General features: G+C 36.2%; 1 protein-coding gene across 1 annotated transcript; it reads left to right on the top strand.

The window, feature by feature from the left end:
* The first annotated feature begins 1,197 nt into the window (after positions 1-1,197).
* On the top strand, positions 1,198-16,678 carry LOC123665992 (zinc finger protein 879-like). Its single transcript, XM_045600209.1, has 8 exons — positions 1,198-1,493; positions 2,227-2,340; positions 2,948-3,517; positions 4,305-4,609; positions 6,287-6,499; positions 7,381-7,492; positions 15,589-15,693; positions 16,488-16,678. Exons 1-8 carry the CDS (start codon positions 1,368-1,370, stop codon positions 16,638-16,640), a joined length of 1,698 nt encoding a protein of 565 aa, XP_045456165.1. The 5' UTR covers positions 1,198-1,367; the 3' UTR covers positions 16,641-16,678.
* Positions 16,679-18,382: the final 1,704 nt, after the last annotated feature.

Genomic DNA, 18,382 nt, shown 5'->3' with positions numbered 1-18,382 from the left:
TATTAAAATAACCGCTTTTAACTAAATTCATATGTATTTATACACGCTACAAATACCAAAATAACATTTTTTATAATTTTTGTCTGTTTGTCTGTTTGATTCGGCTAATCTCTAAAACGGCTGGGCCGTTTTTGACGGGATTTTCACTGGCAGATAGCTGAGGTAATAAGGAGTAACATAGGCTACTTTTATTTTTGATTTAATATTATAACTCTACAAACTACACAATAATCATTGTGCTAAATTCTACACGGACGAAATCGCGGGCACAGCCAGTATACAATATATCCGCCAACCTGGTCCAATACATTAACCAAGTCTTATTCTATTTTAAATTAGAACCAGTAAAAATTGAACTTTCTATTGTTATTTACATTTATACTGAGATTTTTTAAATCGTTTTGTTTCATTTATTCTTTCAAATGTTACTACTCATATGTATTTGCTATAGTTTTATTGTTTATTTTAATGTACTGTTATAACCCTGATCAGTTACCCTTATTCCCTATTCAGCACTCCTATTCTGCCTATTTAGTACTTCTATTCTTTAGCAGGTGTTGTTACTTATCCGCCACAGTCAGTCTCATTCCCATCTTCCATCCGCGCTAGAGGTGTGCTTTAAAAATAAATTTTGTTTCCTTTCTTTAAAAAGACTCGCCTTGAGGATCCTAACAATACGTACGTAACCCAACGTACTCATCGAAGCACGGTGGGGAGATCCACAAGGACTGCACAAACACCCAGACCACGGCAAACATCTGCAGTGCCAAAGCAAATTTTTATCATGTCCAGGGATTGAACCCGCAGCCGTCATCGCAACAGCCACAAACCAGAGCTGTGACCGTTGCGCCAACGCGGTATCATTATATTTTTTATAATGCTTGCTTACACGTAGCGAGATCGTATGTAATCAGCATATTATAGATGTATGTAATTTATGTAAACCCTACAGTTTCAATGTGTTATTTTGTGTATGTGCTTTGGCCTTAATAGTTATCACTTCTGGTTCCTAAAATATATATATATATATATATATATATATATATATATATATATATATATATATATATAAAATATTGAACTAAAGATAAGTTTCCTATTTCAAAAGTTAAGAACCAAAACCCGCTTCAAAACACAACTTATCTATTCTATATTGTCGCTTACTCTGTTTCTAAATGTCAATAAAGCTTGTTTTCTAAAATGTCAATATTGACTATTGAATAATGTCAGATTTGTGTCAGATTATCAAAGCACGTCAAAATAGAAATATTGTCGTAATATTCGATTCGTGTTTCTTTCATATGAATAAAAATTAGCGTTTTAAGTTATTGAAATAAGCAGTTAAATGTAGAAGGCTATTTTAAAAAATGAGTATCAAAATAGAATTTGTAAATGTCTGTCGAGGCTGTTTGAGTTCGGATCGTAACATAAAACCTATGAAAAACAATACTAGTTTATTTTTTTTTCTTTTAGAAGATAGTATTATACCTAAGGTAGGTTAAAAAAAGTTTAGTTTATACCAAAAAAAATATCGGTTTGACTTACTTTTATAGATCTATCACATGTTTTCTAGGAGTAGACTTTTACTGCTATTATTCTGCTGCTATTTGTCATAGCATGATACTTTATAGCCTGTCACTTCTAAATAAAATGTTTCTAAAATGATTGATGGCTTAGTTCTTACGGAGTATTATTTGTAAACAAATAAACATTTGTTGAACATTTATTTATTATTCTAACATTTTGGAGTGCTGTTGAAACAAGCTTGAAGTAAAATATTATATAGATGGAATATAGCTTTTTTGTTAGTATATTATGTTTAACCTTACAACATAAAGAGTTTCAGAAAGCCAAATAAATATTTATGTAGCTTCAAAAAAGAAGGTCTCTATTAGATATTAAATTTTTTTTTTACCTCATGATTATTTACTGGGTGTACTGATTTTGATGATTACCTTCAAAAGATTGTGGTTGTCATGTGGTCCAATTTAAATTTGAGTGAGATATGACTACTAGTTTTTAACAATCATAAAAATTAGAACATACCTAAGTATGTTCTATTCTTGTCAATGTAAATCAGTCTTTCTTTTTTGTTTGAGAATAAACACAATTAATGATAGCCTATAATGAATAAACAGGCTTTTTGATATTACTAAAAATATTTTTTTTTTTTTTCAATATCTGCTCTGATAAAATTTTTTTTTTTTATTATTTATTTACTTTCAGGAATCCAATTATTTTAATATGCACTTATGTTGGGAGTGCATGGCGCTGTTGAAGAAAGTCGCAGAATTCCAGAAGCAAATTCAAAGATCTAAAGATATATTTATACAAGAATTGGTAATTTTAGTTTTGGTTTTATTCAATACTAGCTGTGTCCGCAACATCGTTTAAAATAAATAAATTTCTAAAATAAAAGTAGCCTAAATTACTCCTTATTACATCAGCCATACATATCTGCCAGTGAGATACCCGTCAAAATCGGTCCAGCTGTTTCACAGCTTAGCTGGAAAAAACAGACAGACAGACATACAGACAAAAATTGTAAAAAATGTTATTTGGGAAATGTACAGTGTATACATCCATATGCATTTATTATAAAACGGTTATTTTAATATTACAAACAGACAATTCGATTTTATTTATTTGTATAGTGAGAGTGTGTAAGAGTGTTTTTCGATAAACCCTTTGAGATATAAAAAAAACCATGTATGGTAGAATTTTAGCAGATAATGCAGTGCCAACAGACACAACAGTGACATGGCTGTTGTGCATATAGTTGCGGGATCAATCCCCACTCATGGCAAAGATTTATATAAACCTTGTAAGAGTTTTCCCTGGTCTGGTGTTTGTGTATTATGTTCCTGGTCCCCCAACACAGGATTGAATCCTAATGGGATCAGTTTAGTGTAAGACATTTATTTACTTGCTTATTTATTCATTGCAGGAAAACAAAAAGCCCTGTCTAAGCCTATCCCGTCTCTCCGTACATCATAAAAATAACTACGATGAAATAATTGAACACAAAGAAATAGAACCTGAACCGACTATAAAATTAGAATTATTTAACAGAAATAATGTTATAAAGACTGAGGCAAATGACAGTTATTGCGATAAAAGGGATTTACTCGATGTAGATTTTACAGTTAGTGTTACAGAAGTCACCGAACAATTTAACAAAAAAGCCATAAAAGAAGAAACAAGTGATAGTTTTTATGATGAAAAAGATTCATTCGATAATATAACAGAAGCAGATGTCATATCAAATAGCATAGATAAGAAAGAAAAAAAATTACAAAAGAAACGAAAAAGTTTTAAATCTGCAATAAATACTAAAAGAGTCGATTATAATGAGGCCGATAGTGAGGCGTATATGAGTTGTTTGCAACTTACTGTTAAGGAAATCGAGTCATTATCGAGAAGTAAGAGAGGAGTGATACATGATATGTCGTATCGTGCTAATGTTGCAGTTAAAAAAATGTTGTCAAATAGAACGAAGGATATAAAAATGTGTAGTGTAAGTATGGTTTCAATTTCCAAAAAGGGAGGGGATTCTCAATTAAGACTATTTTTTTGAAGTTATACTTCTTTTGGAAAAATGATGAGAGTAAATTCTTACGATACGCGCGCACACCGTCACATAAAACCGGCAACCTAAAGTTAGCCAGTCAATGAAGAAGAAGTTAGCAACATGAAGTTAGCTATCCAACGAAGTCTAACTTCTTACGTGCGTACATAAGTACACACTTATTACTTTTCAATTGTTTGTTTACTAACAAAAAAAAAACAACTTTAAAAAGTAGAATGTAAGTGAAATCAACAAGTAACACAAGTAATCGATAAAACCCCTGTTGCCCAATACCCGTTATTTGGGATAACGTAAAGAGCACCTGTCAGACCTCGATTTAGTTTAAACGAGACCACACGTAAACTAAAATTAAAAAAAGAATCATCAAATTCGGTACTCTCAGTAAAAACCTTTGTCACACACATTTAAAAAATACAGTTGAATTTAGAACCTCCTTTTTTATTGTCTCATTTTTATAGTCAGTGAATAAAATTCCTTTTTTTATACACAACAACAAGTGTACAGATTTCCTCTTAACATTAACCTCAGAAGCATCGCATACGCGTTGTCGACCCTTCCCCGATCCCCCACAGGATCTCTGGTCACCTTACTCACCATACAGCAGTATTATTTAGCTGTGATCTTAGTAAGGTCGAGTTACTACCCCTGAGCAGGTTTATTTCCTGCTGTGCCCTACCTCACAAAAAATACCTCAGATATTTTTTTTTATTTTCAGTCCAACACAACTTGTACGGAATGTACAGAAGTCCTACCAAATAGAACGTCAATGATACAACATTGGAACGATCACACAATACCTATGTACAAATGTTACTTCTGTGTATACTATGGTACCGACAAGGATGAGATCATGAACCATTTGCAACAGAAACACCCGACGATTTACATTTGTAATTGTGAAGCGCAGTTCAGGAGTATACGGGATTACTTTAAACATAACAAGAATTTACATACGGTGTACGATTGTGATATTTGCAAGAAGAGATTTAAGTCAAGAGCTACCATCGAGAAACATATGCTGTGAGTTTATTGATTGTTTATTCTCAATTTGACTGTAATTTTTATTATGTGGTAATCAAAAGGTGGTGCACATACGCGGTGATGTAGGGCACAGCAGGAATATTCTGCTCAAAATCTGGACCAGCCCGAGTGGGATAGTACCTCTACCTTACAGAAGATCACAGCTAAATAATACTGATTTCAAGCAGTATTGTGTTCATGTTGGTGAGTAAGGTGACCAGAGCTCCTGGGGGGATTGGGGATTGGTTCGTCAACGCGCTTGCGATGCTTCTGATGTCACAAACGTCTATAAGCTATGGTAATCTCTTACCATCACATGAGCTGTACGCTTGTTTGCCGACCTAGTGATATAAAAAAATAAAATAAAAAATAAATAAGGCGTATTTGCATGACTATTTTTTCGTCGATCTACGATGTATGTGTTAATGAAAAGCTGATGCTAGTCTTGTGGTCCCATTGAAATTTAATCGAAATCTTATGACTCTTTGACACGTGAAAGTCCTGCTGGGGCCGTTGAGTGTGAGGCATTTATTCCCAATCGGAGGTAGCTTCACGTTAAGTATAATAAATTATGAAAAAAAAGTGTGTGTGCAATTGACACACGGTAGAAGTGAAACTTCTGTAAAACTGTGTAATGTATTCTATCTCATTCTCTTCTATAAATTTGTGTTTATTTGTTGTAACGTATTTTCGATTCATCGAGTTCAATTCAAGAAGTTTCACTTCAAAAAAATTTTTTTTTTTTTTTTTAAATATTTACACAATACACACACGGTCGTCTGTTCCTAAAGTAAGCAACTTAATGCTTGTGTTATAGGTAACAGCCGACTGGTATATAGCTACATATTTTTTTTTTTTCGATAAACATACTTATAAATAATACATATATAAATATATATTTATATTACACCCAGACTCAGGGTGGGAATCGAACCCACAACCCTCGGAGCAGAAAGCAGGGTCACTACAAACTGCGCCAACGGGCTAGTCGCCCGTTTTATTAAAATTATAATTATAAATAATTAAATTTATGTATGCTTTGTTGTTGTTGTTGTACACAGGCTATTTTCCGCAACTCGACGTCTTGATGCGCCTTTTTTATGTATGCTTTATAAAAGTGTCATTTAAATGTGAATGAAGAATTTTATTTCTTAGCCGAATTTCAAAAATATACGCTTCAGCCTGTAATATCCCACTGTTGGACATTGGCCTCTTTCCCCATGTAGGGGAAGGATCAGAGCTTAATCCACCACGTTACTCCAATGCGGGTTGGTGGATATATTCCCTACTATGAGTAACGATCGCTATCAGGTGTACATGATAACAACCGGGACCGACGGCTTAACGTGCTCTCCGAGGCACGGTGGGGAGACCCACAAGAACTGCACAAACACCCAGACCACGGCAAACACCTGTATGGCCAATACAAATGTTTGTCACGTGCGGGGATCGAACCCGCAACCGCCAGCGCAAAATTATACGATTTTAATCGTATATTTCAAAAATATACGATTAAATTTTTTTTAGGTTCATAGTGCGTGTCTTGACCCAGTCATACGAAATGCTCGACCTAATTCTTAACGTGTCGTCCGTTGAGTGTGTATCTCTATCATTAGCGCGAATATCTATCTTATGGCGAAATCAATGTTTTCATTTAATTACACTTTGTTTTTACAGTAGAAATCATCTACCATCGAAATGCAACATATGTCACAAGAGCTACAGAACCTATAACATCCTGAAGACCCACAAGTACGCGTACCATTCTGAGTTCATGAGAGAGAGTGAGAAGCCTTACTGCGTGGAGTGTGACATGAGGTTTAAAAACGACTTCCTGTATAAGAGGCACCTGAGGTCGGCTGTGGCCCATCGGCCTAGGCGAGAAGAGAAGTGAGTAGACCTTCATAGGCCGTATTTCATATATATTTTTTATATGATTAGGTTGGCAATCAAGCATACAGGCCATAAATAATGGACGTTGATCTTTGAAAAGAGGCAATAGGCTATTTTCAGTCCAAGATCCTACTCCTAGACCTACCGCTACACCAGAGTGATGCCATTTACTGTCAACAGCTCCAAAAATCTGGACAAAACAAGTAAAAAGCAAGATGTCGATGCGAAGCCTATTTGAATAAAGTTATGTTGATTTTGAAACAAGCAATTTTTTAATTTCATCATAGTTCTTACAAAGCAACTTGTCTTGTTGCCGCAGTTTGCAGTGACACTGCTGTCTGCTCCGGGGCCTGTTGGTTCGATTCTCATCTCGAGTCTGGATGTGATACATGTATTCATTTATGCTATATGTCTATATTTATTTTTTATATAAGTATAATTTATATGTACATATTGAAAAAAGTGTGTGTGTGTGTGTGTGTGTACTTACGTACGCACGTAAGAAGTTATACTTCATGTTGCTAGCTAACTTCAGAGTGTCGTTTTTTTGTGACGGAGTGCGCGCGCAACATAAAATTCTCATTATTTTACCCTAACGCGCTATAAGAAGTATAACTTCAAAAAAAAAAATAGCTATATAAGTCGGGTGTTACTTTACACAAGCAATAATTTACTTATTGTAGGAACAGATGACCGTGTGTTTTTGTTACAATATTATATAATAATATTTGTTATATTAAAAAAAATTGAAATTCCCTTGCCTGTTTCAAAATCACATCTCTACCAGACACAAACAAAAAACAGGCATAAAAATTTTCTAAGTCTGGGGGAGACGACCTTGTGAATATGTTAAGGATATTATATTTATTTAATTCCAGAGTCCCATGTCCGGACTGCGGTAAAATATTTACTCGGAAGACCTACATGATGAATCATTACAAATTGGTGCACGTGCGGCAGTCGAAGCACTACTGCGATATTTGTGATAAGGTACTTTTCTAATATTAGGTTATCGTTTACCGTAGCCTATGGACGCCTGCAATACTAAAAGAGCTGACCCTACCCCCCGACCCTGTCCAGCAGCACTACCTTACTGACAAGATTTCTGTAAAAAAAAAAGATACGTTCTCGAAAGAAATACGGCTGTACAAAGTACACCTGGTCAGCTGGGAGTGAATATATATTACATACATTTTGTTAGTTTGGCCACCCTTAACTTGCCATCCTTAACTTCATTGACAGATTTTTAATGATATAAAATTTTGAAGTGAAACTTCTTTACGAACTGTATGTACGCGCGTAACTTCTAAGCCACTGTATTAATTGAATAATTCTTTTTGAAGTATAACTTCTTTACGAACTGTATGTACGCGCGTAACTTCTAAGCCACTGTATTAATTGAATAATTCTTTTTGAAGTATAACTTCTTTACGAACTGTATGTACGCGCGTAACTTCTAAGCCACTGTATTAATTGAATAATTCTTTTTGAAGTATAACTTCTTTACGAACTGTATGTACGCGCGTAACTTCTAAGCCACTGTAATAATTGAATAATTCTTGTACGGAACTGTTTGTACACATACAATAATATAGGAGGAGTTAAGGTGCGAAATAACTTTACTCCACGAGTGCTGTTTTTACACTGGTTTATTCATATTAATACACGTTAATACACAATGTATATGAAACGCTTAGTAGACAAAGAACATAAAAATATATATATTGAAATAAATTGAATGGACAGAGTATGTATGTATATACTCTGTACATACTGCCCACTCCAAAAAGGAAATAAGAGAAGACACGGATTAAAATAAAATAGATACATATTAAACGTCAAATATCGGTTACAGTATTAATCAAATTTTGTTGAACACCTAATATTTGATATAATTATTTGAACAGCTAAAAGAAGACAAAATATACAATTCATTTCTATTATGTAACTGAACACCATTCAAAGTTAATAACATATTTCTAATATAATCCTGAATAACACCAAAGTGTTTGTTCATTATGTATTCATTTCTACGTAAAATACAATACTGTGCCTCTATGACACTAGTCTGGTTTTTTAACAGTATTTGTAAATGACTTTCGTTGATTTTATTTTTCTACATGTCTTTCTCGTATCGTTCAAAGAACCTGTCATCGAGAACGCTAAATAAGCTGTTTGCTAAATAACCAATTCCGTTAACCAAACCCTTTTTCAGCCTACGATTTTTATTATGAATCATAAGAATATCGTTGTAGTGATTTATATATCGTATCGTATATGACTGACATACTTATTAACGCTCTCTAGGCTTGGCCAATAGGAGGACAGTTTCCGTTCGCGAATGAGGCTCATATCTTTTATTTTATAACGCTAAGTACAATAAGTAATAATAAAGGCTAATATATATCTATTAATATAATAAACAAGAAAAAATGTAAGATGCGTGTATAGAAGATAAAGTAAAAAGAAATTGCATTAAAAATGTTACTATAAAATTACAAAAACGATTCCGTGAGGCAGTGCACACTACGATGCGTTTTCATTAATACGGCGGTGACGTCACGAGCTGTAGTTTAGTCGTCAGGGGATAACGTCATCGCTTTTGTTTCCTCTTTTACCGGTAGAGGGACAAGCTTAATAATTGGCCTTTTTATGACGCCGTTCTTAGTTTTTACCGATACCACCCGAACGTACCCGTCTTTGCCGGGATGAGTTTCTACAATTCTCCCCAGAGCCCACTTACCAGGAGGCAAGTTTTCTTCTTTAATAACGACAATGTCATCTAATTCTAGATTTTTGGTAGTTTTACGCCACTTCGAACGAGACTGCAACTCCTGTAAGTATTCGGCAGACCACCTTCTCCAGAACTGCTTATTCATGGATTGTATCATCTTCCATCTGGTAGTTAAACTAATATGTTCAGGGTCTGTCTGTGGTCGAGAGAGTAAAGAGCTTCCGACCAAGAAATGCCCAGGGGTCAGATATACATCCTCTGGGTTTTCTGTTAAACCAACCAGCGGCCGAGAGTTAAGGCAAGCTTCTATCTGATGAAGGACGGTGATGAACTCCTCGTAGGTGAGTTTTTGTTCCCCAACCACTCTTTTCAGGTGATACTTCATACGTTTAACGGCTCCTTCCCATAAACCTCCGGCTTCTGGATTACCTGGTGCGTTAAATACCCACTCAATGTTGTAATTATATATGTTACGAAAGAAATCTTGGTTTATAGTTTTTATGATCTGCTCGTACTCTCTTTTGAGCAGCCTGTTAGCGCCCACAAAGTTAGTTCCGTTATCGCTGTAAACTCGGCGAGGGCACCCGCGTCGAGCACAAAACCTTCTAAACGCAGCTAAAAATCCCGGAGTACTGAGATCTGATACCAGTTCTAAATGAACTGCCTTGGTAGAGAAACATACGAAAACTGCTACGTAGCCCTTTGAGGTTTTAACCCCGCGTCCTTTGTTTATTTTTATGTCAAAATGACCCGTAAAGTCTACACCTGTATGTGTGAAGGGACGTGATGGGGTAACCCTGGGTTGTGGAAGATCAGCCATCAATTGTTGTGACTTCTGTTCACTAAAGCGCCTGCATTTGACGCATTTTCGCAACTCCCTTTTAACGGTGCGTAGTCCACTTATGATCCAATATTTCTCCCTGATAAAAGAAAGTGTTAGTCGAGGACCACCGTGAAGTGTCAATGTGTGTGCTTCAGATATAATTAGATTTGTTAGACGACTGTGACTCGGAAGTATGATTGGATGTTTTGCTGATGAACCTAAAAGTGGGTTATTGAGCCTTCCTCGAACTCTCATAAGTTTATCGTTTTGGTCTATATAGGGACATAGGCTTGATAATTTACTGTTTCGGCTAATGTTTTTATTATTAATTAAACGTTGATAATCCTCTTCAAATTCATATTTTTGTATCGTCCTTATAATTACGTAATACGAACGTTGTATTTCTGAGGAAGTTAGATAGCTAAGTCGCGGTACGCTTTGTTTATTTCTTAATGACACTATGTAACGTGATAGCCATCCCAGGTTAACGGCCGCGCGCCTCAGCGAACTGCATTCGTTTATTAATTGAAATATAAATGCATTGTTCTCGTTTAAGGCTGCGTACACACTGAATTTGGTTAGATTTTCTTTAATTTCAATATCGGGGGACGAGTAGCATTCGCTTTTTATTTTTTTTGAATCGTACTCTCGAAGCCATTCTGGGCCCTCCCACCACAGGGAATGACCTTTTAGTTGTGCTGCGGTCATCCCTCTCGTCGCACAATCTGCTGAATTTTGTTTGGATTCTACATGATGCCAACATGCGGATGGAATAACGTCAGTGATCCGTTTGATCCTGGTAGCCACGAATTGCTTCCACCGGTTGGTATCTCCGTAGATCCAGCCAAGAACAATCATACTGTCTGTAAAAGCATGTATTTTATTTATCTTATTATTTAGCGCTTGCCTAACCTTTGTTATAAGGCGTGATAGTAATAAAGCGCTACAAAGTTCGAGTTTCGGTAGTGTTAATTTATTTTTTATCGGTGCTAACTTTGTTTTTGCGGTGAGTAACATTGTTGTGTACTCACCCTTAGCATTTCTAGTGCTTACAAAAATTGCACAAGCATATGCTTTTTCTGAGCTGTCACAGAAAGCATATAGGTTAATTTTATCACTTTCTCCAAAATATCTCGGTATTTCAAAAATTTCAATATTTTGGAGATCTTGCTTTAGTTGTTGCCACTCCTCTACTAAGTGGTGCGGTAACCTTTGATCCCAGGTCATGCAATCATCGGACCAGGTCTTCTGAAATAAAAGTTTAGCCCTGATGGTCAGTGGAGCGAGCCACCCTACGGGGTCAAAAACTTTTGAAATATGTGATAGTAACTGTCGCTTCGTAATATGTGTATCATCATTAATGTCGTAAAATATATTTTTAAATGAGAATGTATCATATTTTGGATTCCATCGTAACCCCAGTGTTTTTCTGGACTCCGCACATCGGAAGTCTAAGGAGGAGTCTACGTCCTCCGGTGATAAATTTTGAATAAGAGCAGGGTCGTTACTACTCCACTTACGTATTTTCATGCCGGCTCTCATCAATATATTGATCAGCTGTTGTTGAAGTTCCTTAGCCTGTTCGAGACTGCTACACCCTTTTAGGAGATCGTCCATATAAAACGAATTCTTTAAGGCGGCAGCGGCTATGGGATATATTTGCGCATCATCGTCTGCGAGCTGCCTTAATGTGCGCATAGCGAGGTATGGGGCGGCCTTGGTACCGTACGTGATAGTAGTAAGCTGATACTCTCTCAATGGGTCTCCTCGGGATTCCCTCCACACAACACGCTGTAGATGCTGAGCTGACTCATTTACAAGAATCTGACGAAACATCTTTTCGATATCCGCAGTAATTACATATTTATGTTGACGCCAAATTAAAATAAGGCTATGCAGATCCTTTTGTAAATTTGGTCCCCGCTCCATCAAATCGTTCAGGCTGTTACCTGATGACGTTTTTGATGAAGCGTTAAAAACTGTTCGTAATTTAGTGGTAGTTGAGTCAGCTTTTATAACTCCGTGGTGGGGAAGGTAACATGACAGTCCTTGTTGACTGTTATCGACAGGTTTCATATGACCGAGGCTCAAATACTCATTCATAAATTGTTTATAACTTTGAGAAAATTGCTCATTACTAGCTAATTTCTTTTCTAAATTAATGAATTGTGCGATGGCCTTGTTTTTTGATTTACCTAAGTTTTGTTCAAAATTTGGCTTCATAGGAAGCGCTACTTCGTACCTACCGCTCTCTAAGCGTTTAGTGGTATTTTTATAAAGCTGTTCGCAATATTTTTCACTTTCCGTCATGTCAGCGGCACACTCGTTTATTTCCTCAAATTCCCAATAATTCGATATCTCTGATAAATTATTAATAACTACACTACAATTGAATGTTTTCACATTTCCTGATAATATCCAACCCAACCTTGTTTGTTGGGCAATGGGTGCTTTGCCGGGGCCCTTAACTAATCCACTCATTAATATTTCGGAATAAACACTAGCATCTAATAATAAATCTATGGGTTTTGAGATGTTATAATGCGGGTCAGCCAACTGTATATGCTGGAGATGTTCCCAGGTTTGCTTAGCAAAGGAGACGTTGGGTAAGTTATTTATGACATGATTTATGACTAAGGCTTGTGTTTCAAAAACATAATCGTCGTATATAGACTGACAAGAGAGATTAAGTACTCCTTTACTTTGTTTTGAACCATAACCTATACCGGAAATAGATGCATGGTAACGAGATCTCGGTAGGCCTAGCCACTGCGCAGCATTTTCAGAGATAAGCGAGATTTGAGAGCCCTGGTCGAGTAGAGCCCTCAGGGTAATGTATGAACCATCCGCTGCCTTAACTTTTACTAATAATGTCGTAAGAAGAATTTCCTCGTCTTCCTTGGAAACATAGTTAACGTTATGATGTCCGTCTGCAACGGGTGTCAGCAATTTATTCGGCGCGGGGGCACTCGGGGACGCATGAATCAAGTTACTAGCGGCAGCGGTAAGAGGGGGCGCGGAATATGACGCAAATGAATCGTGTAAAATGGAATTATGTTTACCGTAACATATTTTACACAATTTATTAGAATTGCATGCGTTGCCATCATGACTGAACAGACAATTTGCGCAGATATCCAATTTCTTTACCGTTTTCAGTTTCGCATCCGGTCCTAATTGCGCAAATTTATTACATTTAAACAAATTATGTTTTTGCTTACAAAATGGACAATTCCAAACACGTGTTGTATTGGTCTGGAATTTTCCATTGCGATTTGATGAACGAAATTGATTAATATTACTCGATTCGTTTGCAGGTGATTGATTTTTATTCAAATTAGATTTATAAACATAAGTTAAATCTTTTTTGCTAATCTCTTCGAGGGCTGTAAATTTTCCCTCTAAAAAGTTCATAAGCTCGTTAAGCAAAGGCAAGTCACGTGGTGACTTACGGGCTTCTTTATAATCATTATAGGAAACAGGATCTAATTTTTTACATATTAAATGAACTAATATCGGATCCCATGAAGAAATGTTGACCCCTAAATTTTGTATAGCATGAATGCATTCCATGCTAGTGTCATAGAGACGCTTAATTTCGTAAGCTGTTTGCTTTTGAACTGTAGGTTGATTCAAAAAGGTCTCTAAATTTTTTGTAAATAACAGTTGGGTGTTATTGTACCTGCGGGTTAACAGATCCCACGCAGTATCATAATTATCAGCAGAAATATTAAGATGCTGTATTAGCCTCTCCGCTTCCCCCCTCAACTTGCCCTTTAGATGTTGCATTTTTTGACACTTAGTTAAAAAGTTATTGTTGTGAATTGTTTCGTTAAATAGATCAAAGAAAGTAGGCCACTGAATATATTTGCCTGTGAAAACCGGAATATCTATTTTAGGGGTGGATTGTTGAAGATGGGAAGTGGCTGACAATTTTTGATAAATTGACCTTCTCATATTTTTGTATATTGTTTCATTATAACTAAATTCATTTTCATATTGCGTGTTGGAACCCTGACTTATATGATCGATTTTAAGGTGCAATTTATCGACGGTATCCCAACGCGTCTGCAGATTACGAAGCTCCTCTTCCAGCTCCCACTTATCTATAATAGTATTTAAATTTACAGCTTGTATTTGTCTCGACAAGGCTCTAAAATTTGTTCGTTGTTGTGACAATAATTCTTCAAGCTCTGACTGCAACACGGGTGCGGGAGCGAACTGTTGGTGAGCGTCGCGCGGCGCCGGCGCGCGCAGCGGGCTGGGCGTCCCGGCGCCACCGGTTGCGTCGCCCCCAGTGCTGACTGATGGTGTGGCCTTCAGTTCGGCGTCCTGGCTACATACGACCGGCTTGTGCTGCAGGGATGGAACGGCCTGATGTGACGCTATCATAAAGCGAACCTTGGCGTAATATTCTTTCGCTCGGTCGTACTGTTCCTCCGCAAAGTATGGCGAGTCGTCCCTAAAAGCCTCTAACTTGTTGTCATTGGAATTAAATTCCGAACACAGTTTGTCGATGGACTCGAGCTTGGCGTCTAAATATTGACGCGTTTTGCGGCTACTAGGATCTTTCTTGAAATTACGCTCTATTTGCTTAACGGCGTCGAGAATTTCAGCCTGACGCTGGAGTAGCGTATCCATTTTATCAGAAAAAAAAGGAAAGATCTTACTTGAGTTGTTGTTAGGTAGCGCCTTACGGTCACGTCCCTGATGTCCTCTGGGCGTGCGAAGGGGTCACACCAAAAGTACTCTTGATCACAGTTTAAATGTCTCACTTTACTAGCACTAAAAAAGGTCCAGGTTAATATTCTGTTCACTGAACACCGAGCCACGTGTCGCGAGGGAGTGACTGTTTGCCACGTGATGTGTTTAAAGTTCAATAAAAATGTGCTGTTTGCACAGATGTGACTGTTATCACACAGAATTAAACTTTACTGAAATTATCAATTTCTCGAAGGACCAAAAAATTATTGTACGGAACTGTTTGTACACATACAATAATATAGGAGGAGTTAAGGTGCGAAATAACTTTACTCCACGAGTGCTGTTTTTACACTGGTTTATTCATATTAATACACGTTAATACACAATGTATATGAAACGCTTAGTAGACAAAGAACATAAAAATATATATATTGAAATAAATTGAATGGACAGAGTATGTATGTATATACTCTGTACAATTCTTTTTGAAGTATAACTTCTTTAAGAACTGTATGTACGCGCGTAACTTCTAAGCCACTGTATTAATTGAATAATTCTTTTTGAAGTATAACTTCTTCACGAACTGTATGTACGCGCGTAACTTCTAAGCCTCTGTATTAATTGAATAATTCTTTTTGAAGTATAACTTCTTTACGCACGCTTGACTTGGTGAGTAAACCGGTGAATGCGTGACGATAGCGTTACGAAAAGTGTGATCGGGTGAGTCGAACGGAAGTTGAGAGAGAGATATTATATTTAAGTTAGTAAAGATAGAAAGTTTTACTTCCGTCATGTAGTCTAAAGCACACTCGTTTTTTTTTCCAGTATTTTATTACGGGCTATGCAATACGGACGCACAAGAAATTCGTTCACGATAAGCTAGAGAAGCCAAAAGATAAAATATGTGAAATATGCGGCAGAGGGTTCTTTGTAAGTAACATTTGTACTAATATTATAAAAATAAAATATTTATATAATAAAAAAACCACTGGATCGATATTAAAAAACTTATTGTCCAGTAGAATGCTACGTTGTCACTAAGGGCCTGCTTCACCGGTTGTTGACAGTGCTATTTGACGGATGGCGGTATCCAACAGATAAAATGTTTTCATGCATTATTCTTTTCTGCTATTGAATTCACCCTATTTATAACATATTTTATTATTAATTGAGGAGTAACAGGTTCTAATGGACTATTCTACTTGCTGTAATATTTTATTCGTAGCATGTTTGCAGGATAAACTTTATCCGTAGCCGCTGAAACCGACCGTAACTGACATAGCCTATATTTTAACAGCAGAAAATAATATAGTGGAAATCATATTCGTGTTAAGTTTTATCAAAATCAACCCAGCGTTTTAATTGTGAAATAATTACTTTTGCATCATTTGAATATTAAAAGATATTTTACAACTAAAAATTGCACCGCGTATTTTTTATGTGTGTTATTGCTTTTTACTGAGCGTACCGATTTTGATTATTCGTGTTTTAATCGAAAGTTGGTGCTTATCGTGTCCCATAGAAATATGATCAAAATTTGATTAGTACTTTTTGAGTTACCTTTATTTCGTATTTTATTGACTAGCTACGTTTTTATTTGTCGACGTAATTGAGGTCGGTTTTTTTTTCGTTTTCAAATAAACACAATTATTAAAGTTGCTAGTGGTAAAAACATTTTTGAACAATATTTTTATATGGCACATTGTGTATTGTAATATTTTCAGACAAACCGCGTGCTGATAAACCACAAACGGACCCATACAGGCGAGAGGCCCTTCACTTGCTCATACTGCCCCGCGGCCTTTGCCCAGAGGTCTGCGATGAAAACCCACGAGCGGACACAACACAAAAACTTTTCAACCATTGTATTGAATTAAAATTGTAAATTATCAAAGAATAAACTGATAAAAGCCTATTTATCTATTGTTTCTAATGTTTAGGCGAATTTCACTCATTACTGTGAAAGAACTTTTTCTGATTTTATCTCGGCATCTAGAAAACGAAAAACAGCGATAAAGTCCGAAAAAGATGTTTCACGATTTCGCTATTATTAAAATGCGTGTGGAATTCATACGTGGCAGAAGTGAAACTTCTGAAGAGTCGCTTACAAGAGATTTTATTGATTGATTAAAAAGTTATTGTGCCCCGGGCGTGAGTTAAGCTAGCTTATAAAATTTAGTCTTTAAAAATTTTTTTTTGCATATTTGGTAGGTCTGAGAATGGGTCGTAAACTATTTTTTTAAACTCCTTTGCTATAAGGGTGCCCTAAATATTTTTGTCATTTTTTTTTGACAAGGTTTTTTTATTTTTATTTTATTATGACTAAATTTTCACTCCTCTAGTACCCACCCCTGTTTTTAACCGACTTCCAAAAAAGGAGAAGGTTCTCAATTCGACTGTATTTTTTTAATGTATGTTACATCAGAACTTTTGACCGGGTGGACCGATTTCGACAATTTTTTTTTTAATCGAAAGGTGGCGTGTGTCAATTGGTCCCATTTAAATTTATTTGAGATCTAAAAACTACTTTTCGATTTATATCTAATAATGCGTTTTTACTTGACGCTTTTTTCGTCGACCTACGTTGTATTATACCGCATAACTTTCTACTGGATGTACCGATTTTAATAATTCTTTTTTTGTTGGAAAGGGGATATCCCTAGTTTGATACCATGATAAGGATACCAGGATCTGATGATGGGATCCCAGAGAAATCGAGGGGAACTCTCGAAAATCCGCAATAACTTTTAACTGGGTGTACCGATTTTGATAATTTTATTGTAATCGAAAGCTGATGTTTATCATGTGGTCACATATAAATTTTATCGAGATCTGATAACTGCTTTTTGAGTAATCTTTGATAACGCGTAGTTACTTGACTATTTTTTCGTCGATCTACGTTGTATAACTCTTTGATGTAATTGAAGTCGGTTTTTTTTTCGTTTTAATATATTTTTTGACGTGATAATTTCTTTAAAGTCAATGTAAACCGGCTGCACACACGAAAAAAATGTCACGTTCTGCCTGAGTCTGATCGTGCAAGCGAGACCGCGGAACAAGCGATAGAGAGGCACCATCAGCCAAGCGTTGGCCCAGAACGGCGGCAAACATAGCGTGGAACATAATCCGCCTGATGTTTACCTGATACCTAGCCATCATAAGACTCCTTGCTTCCTGACTCTCCTCAAGAGTTCTGGCTTTCTTACTTTTACAGACAAACTACTTAGAAACAGTATTATTTGGCAACGTCGACGATCGTCTGTAAGGAGCTACTTCCTCAGCCCGGAACCGAGCAATAATATGAATGAATAAATTTTATAGTTTATTAGTTCTGTTCATTTTTTTTTAAAAGTTATACTTGTTTTGGCGTGTTAGGGAAAAATTATGAGAGTAAATCTTTACGATGTGCGCGTACAACCTCACAAAAAAATGACACCCTGATGGTAACTAGTCAACGAAGAAGAAGTTAGCAACGTGAAGTTAACTAGCCAATGAAGTATAACTTCTTACGTGCGTCTATAAGTATGCAATAATATTAAATGGGACCATGATATGCACTACGTATCATGTGGTCCCGTTTAAATTTAATTGTGATCTAACAAGTACTTTTTGAGCTGTG

The sequence above is a fragment of the Melitaea cinxia genome, chromosome 25 (assembly GCF_905220565.1).
Source record: "Melitaea cinxia chromosome 25, ilMelCinx1.1, whole genome shotgun sequence".
Lineage (NCBI taxonomy): Eukaryota > Metazoa > Arthropoda > Insecta > Lepidoptera > Nymphalidae > Melitaea > Melitaea cinxia.
The sequence above is the reverse complement of the archived record's forward strand: the minus strand, read 5'-3'. Positions and strand labels throughout refer to the sequence as shown.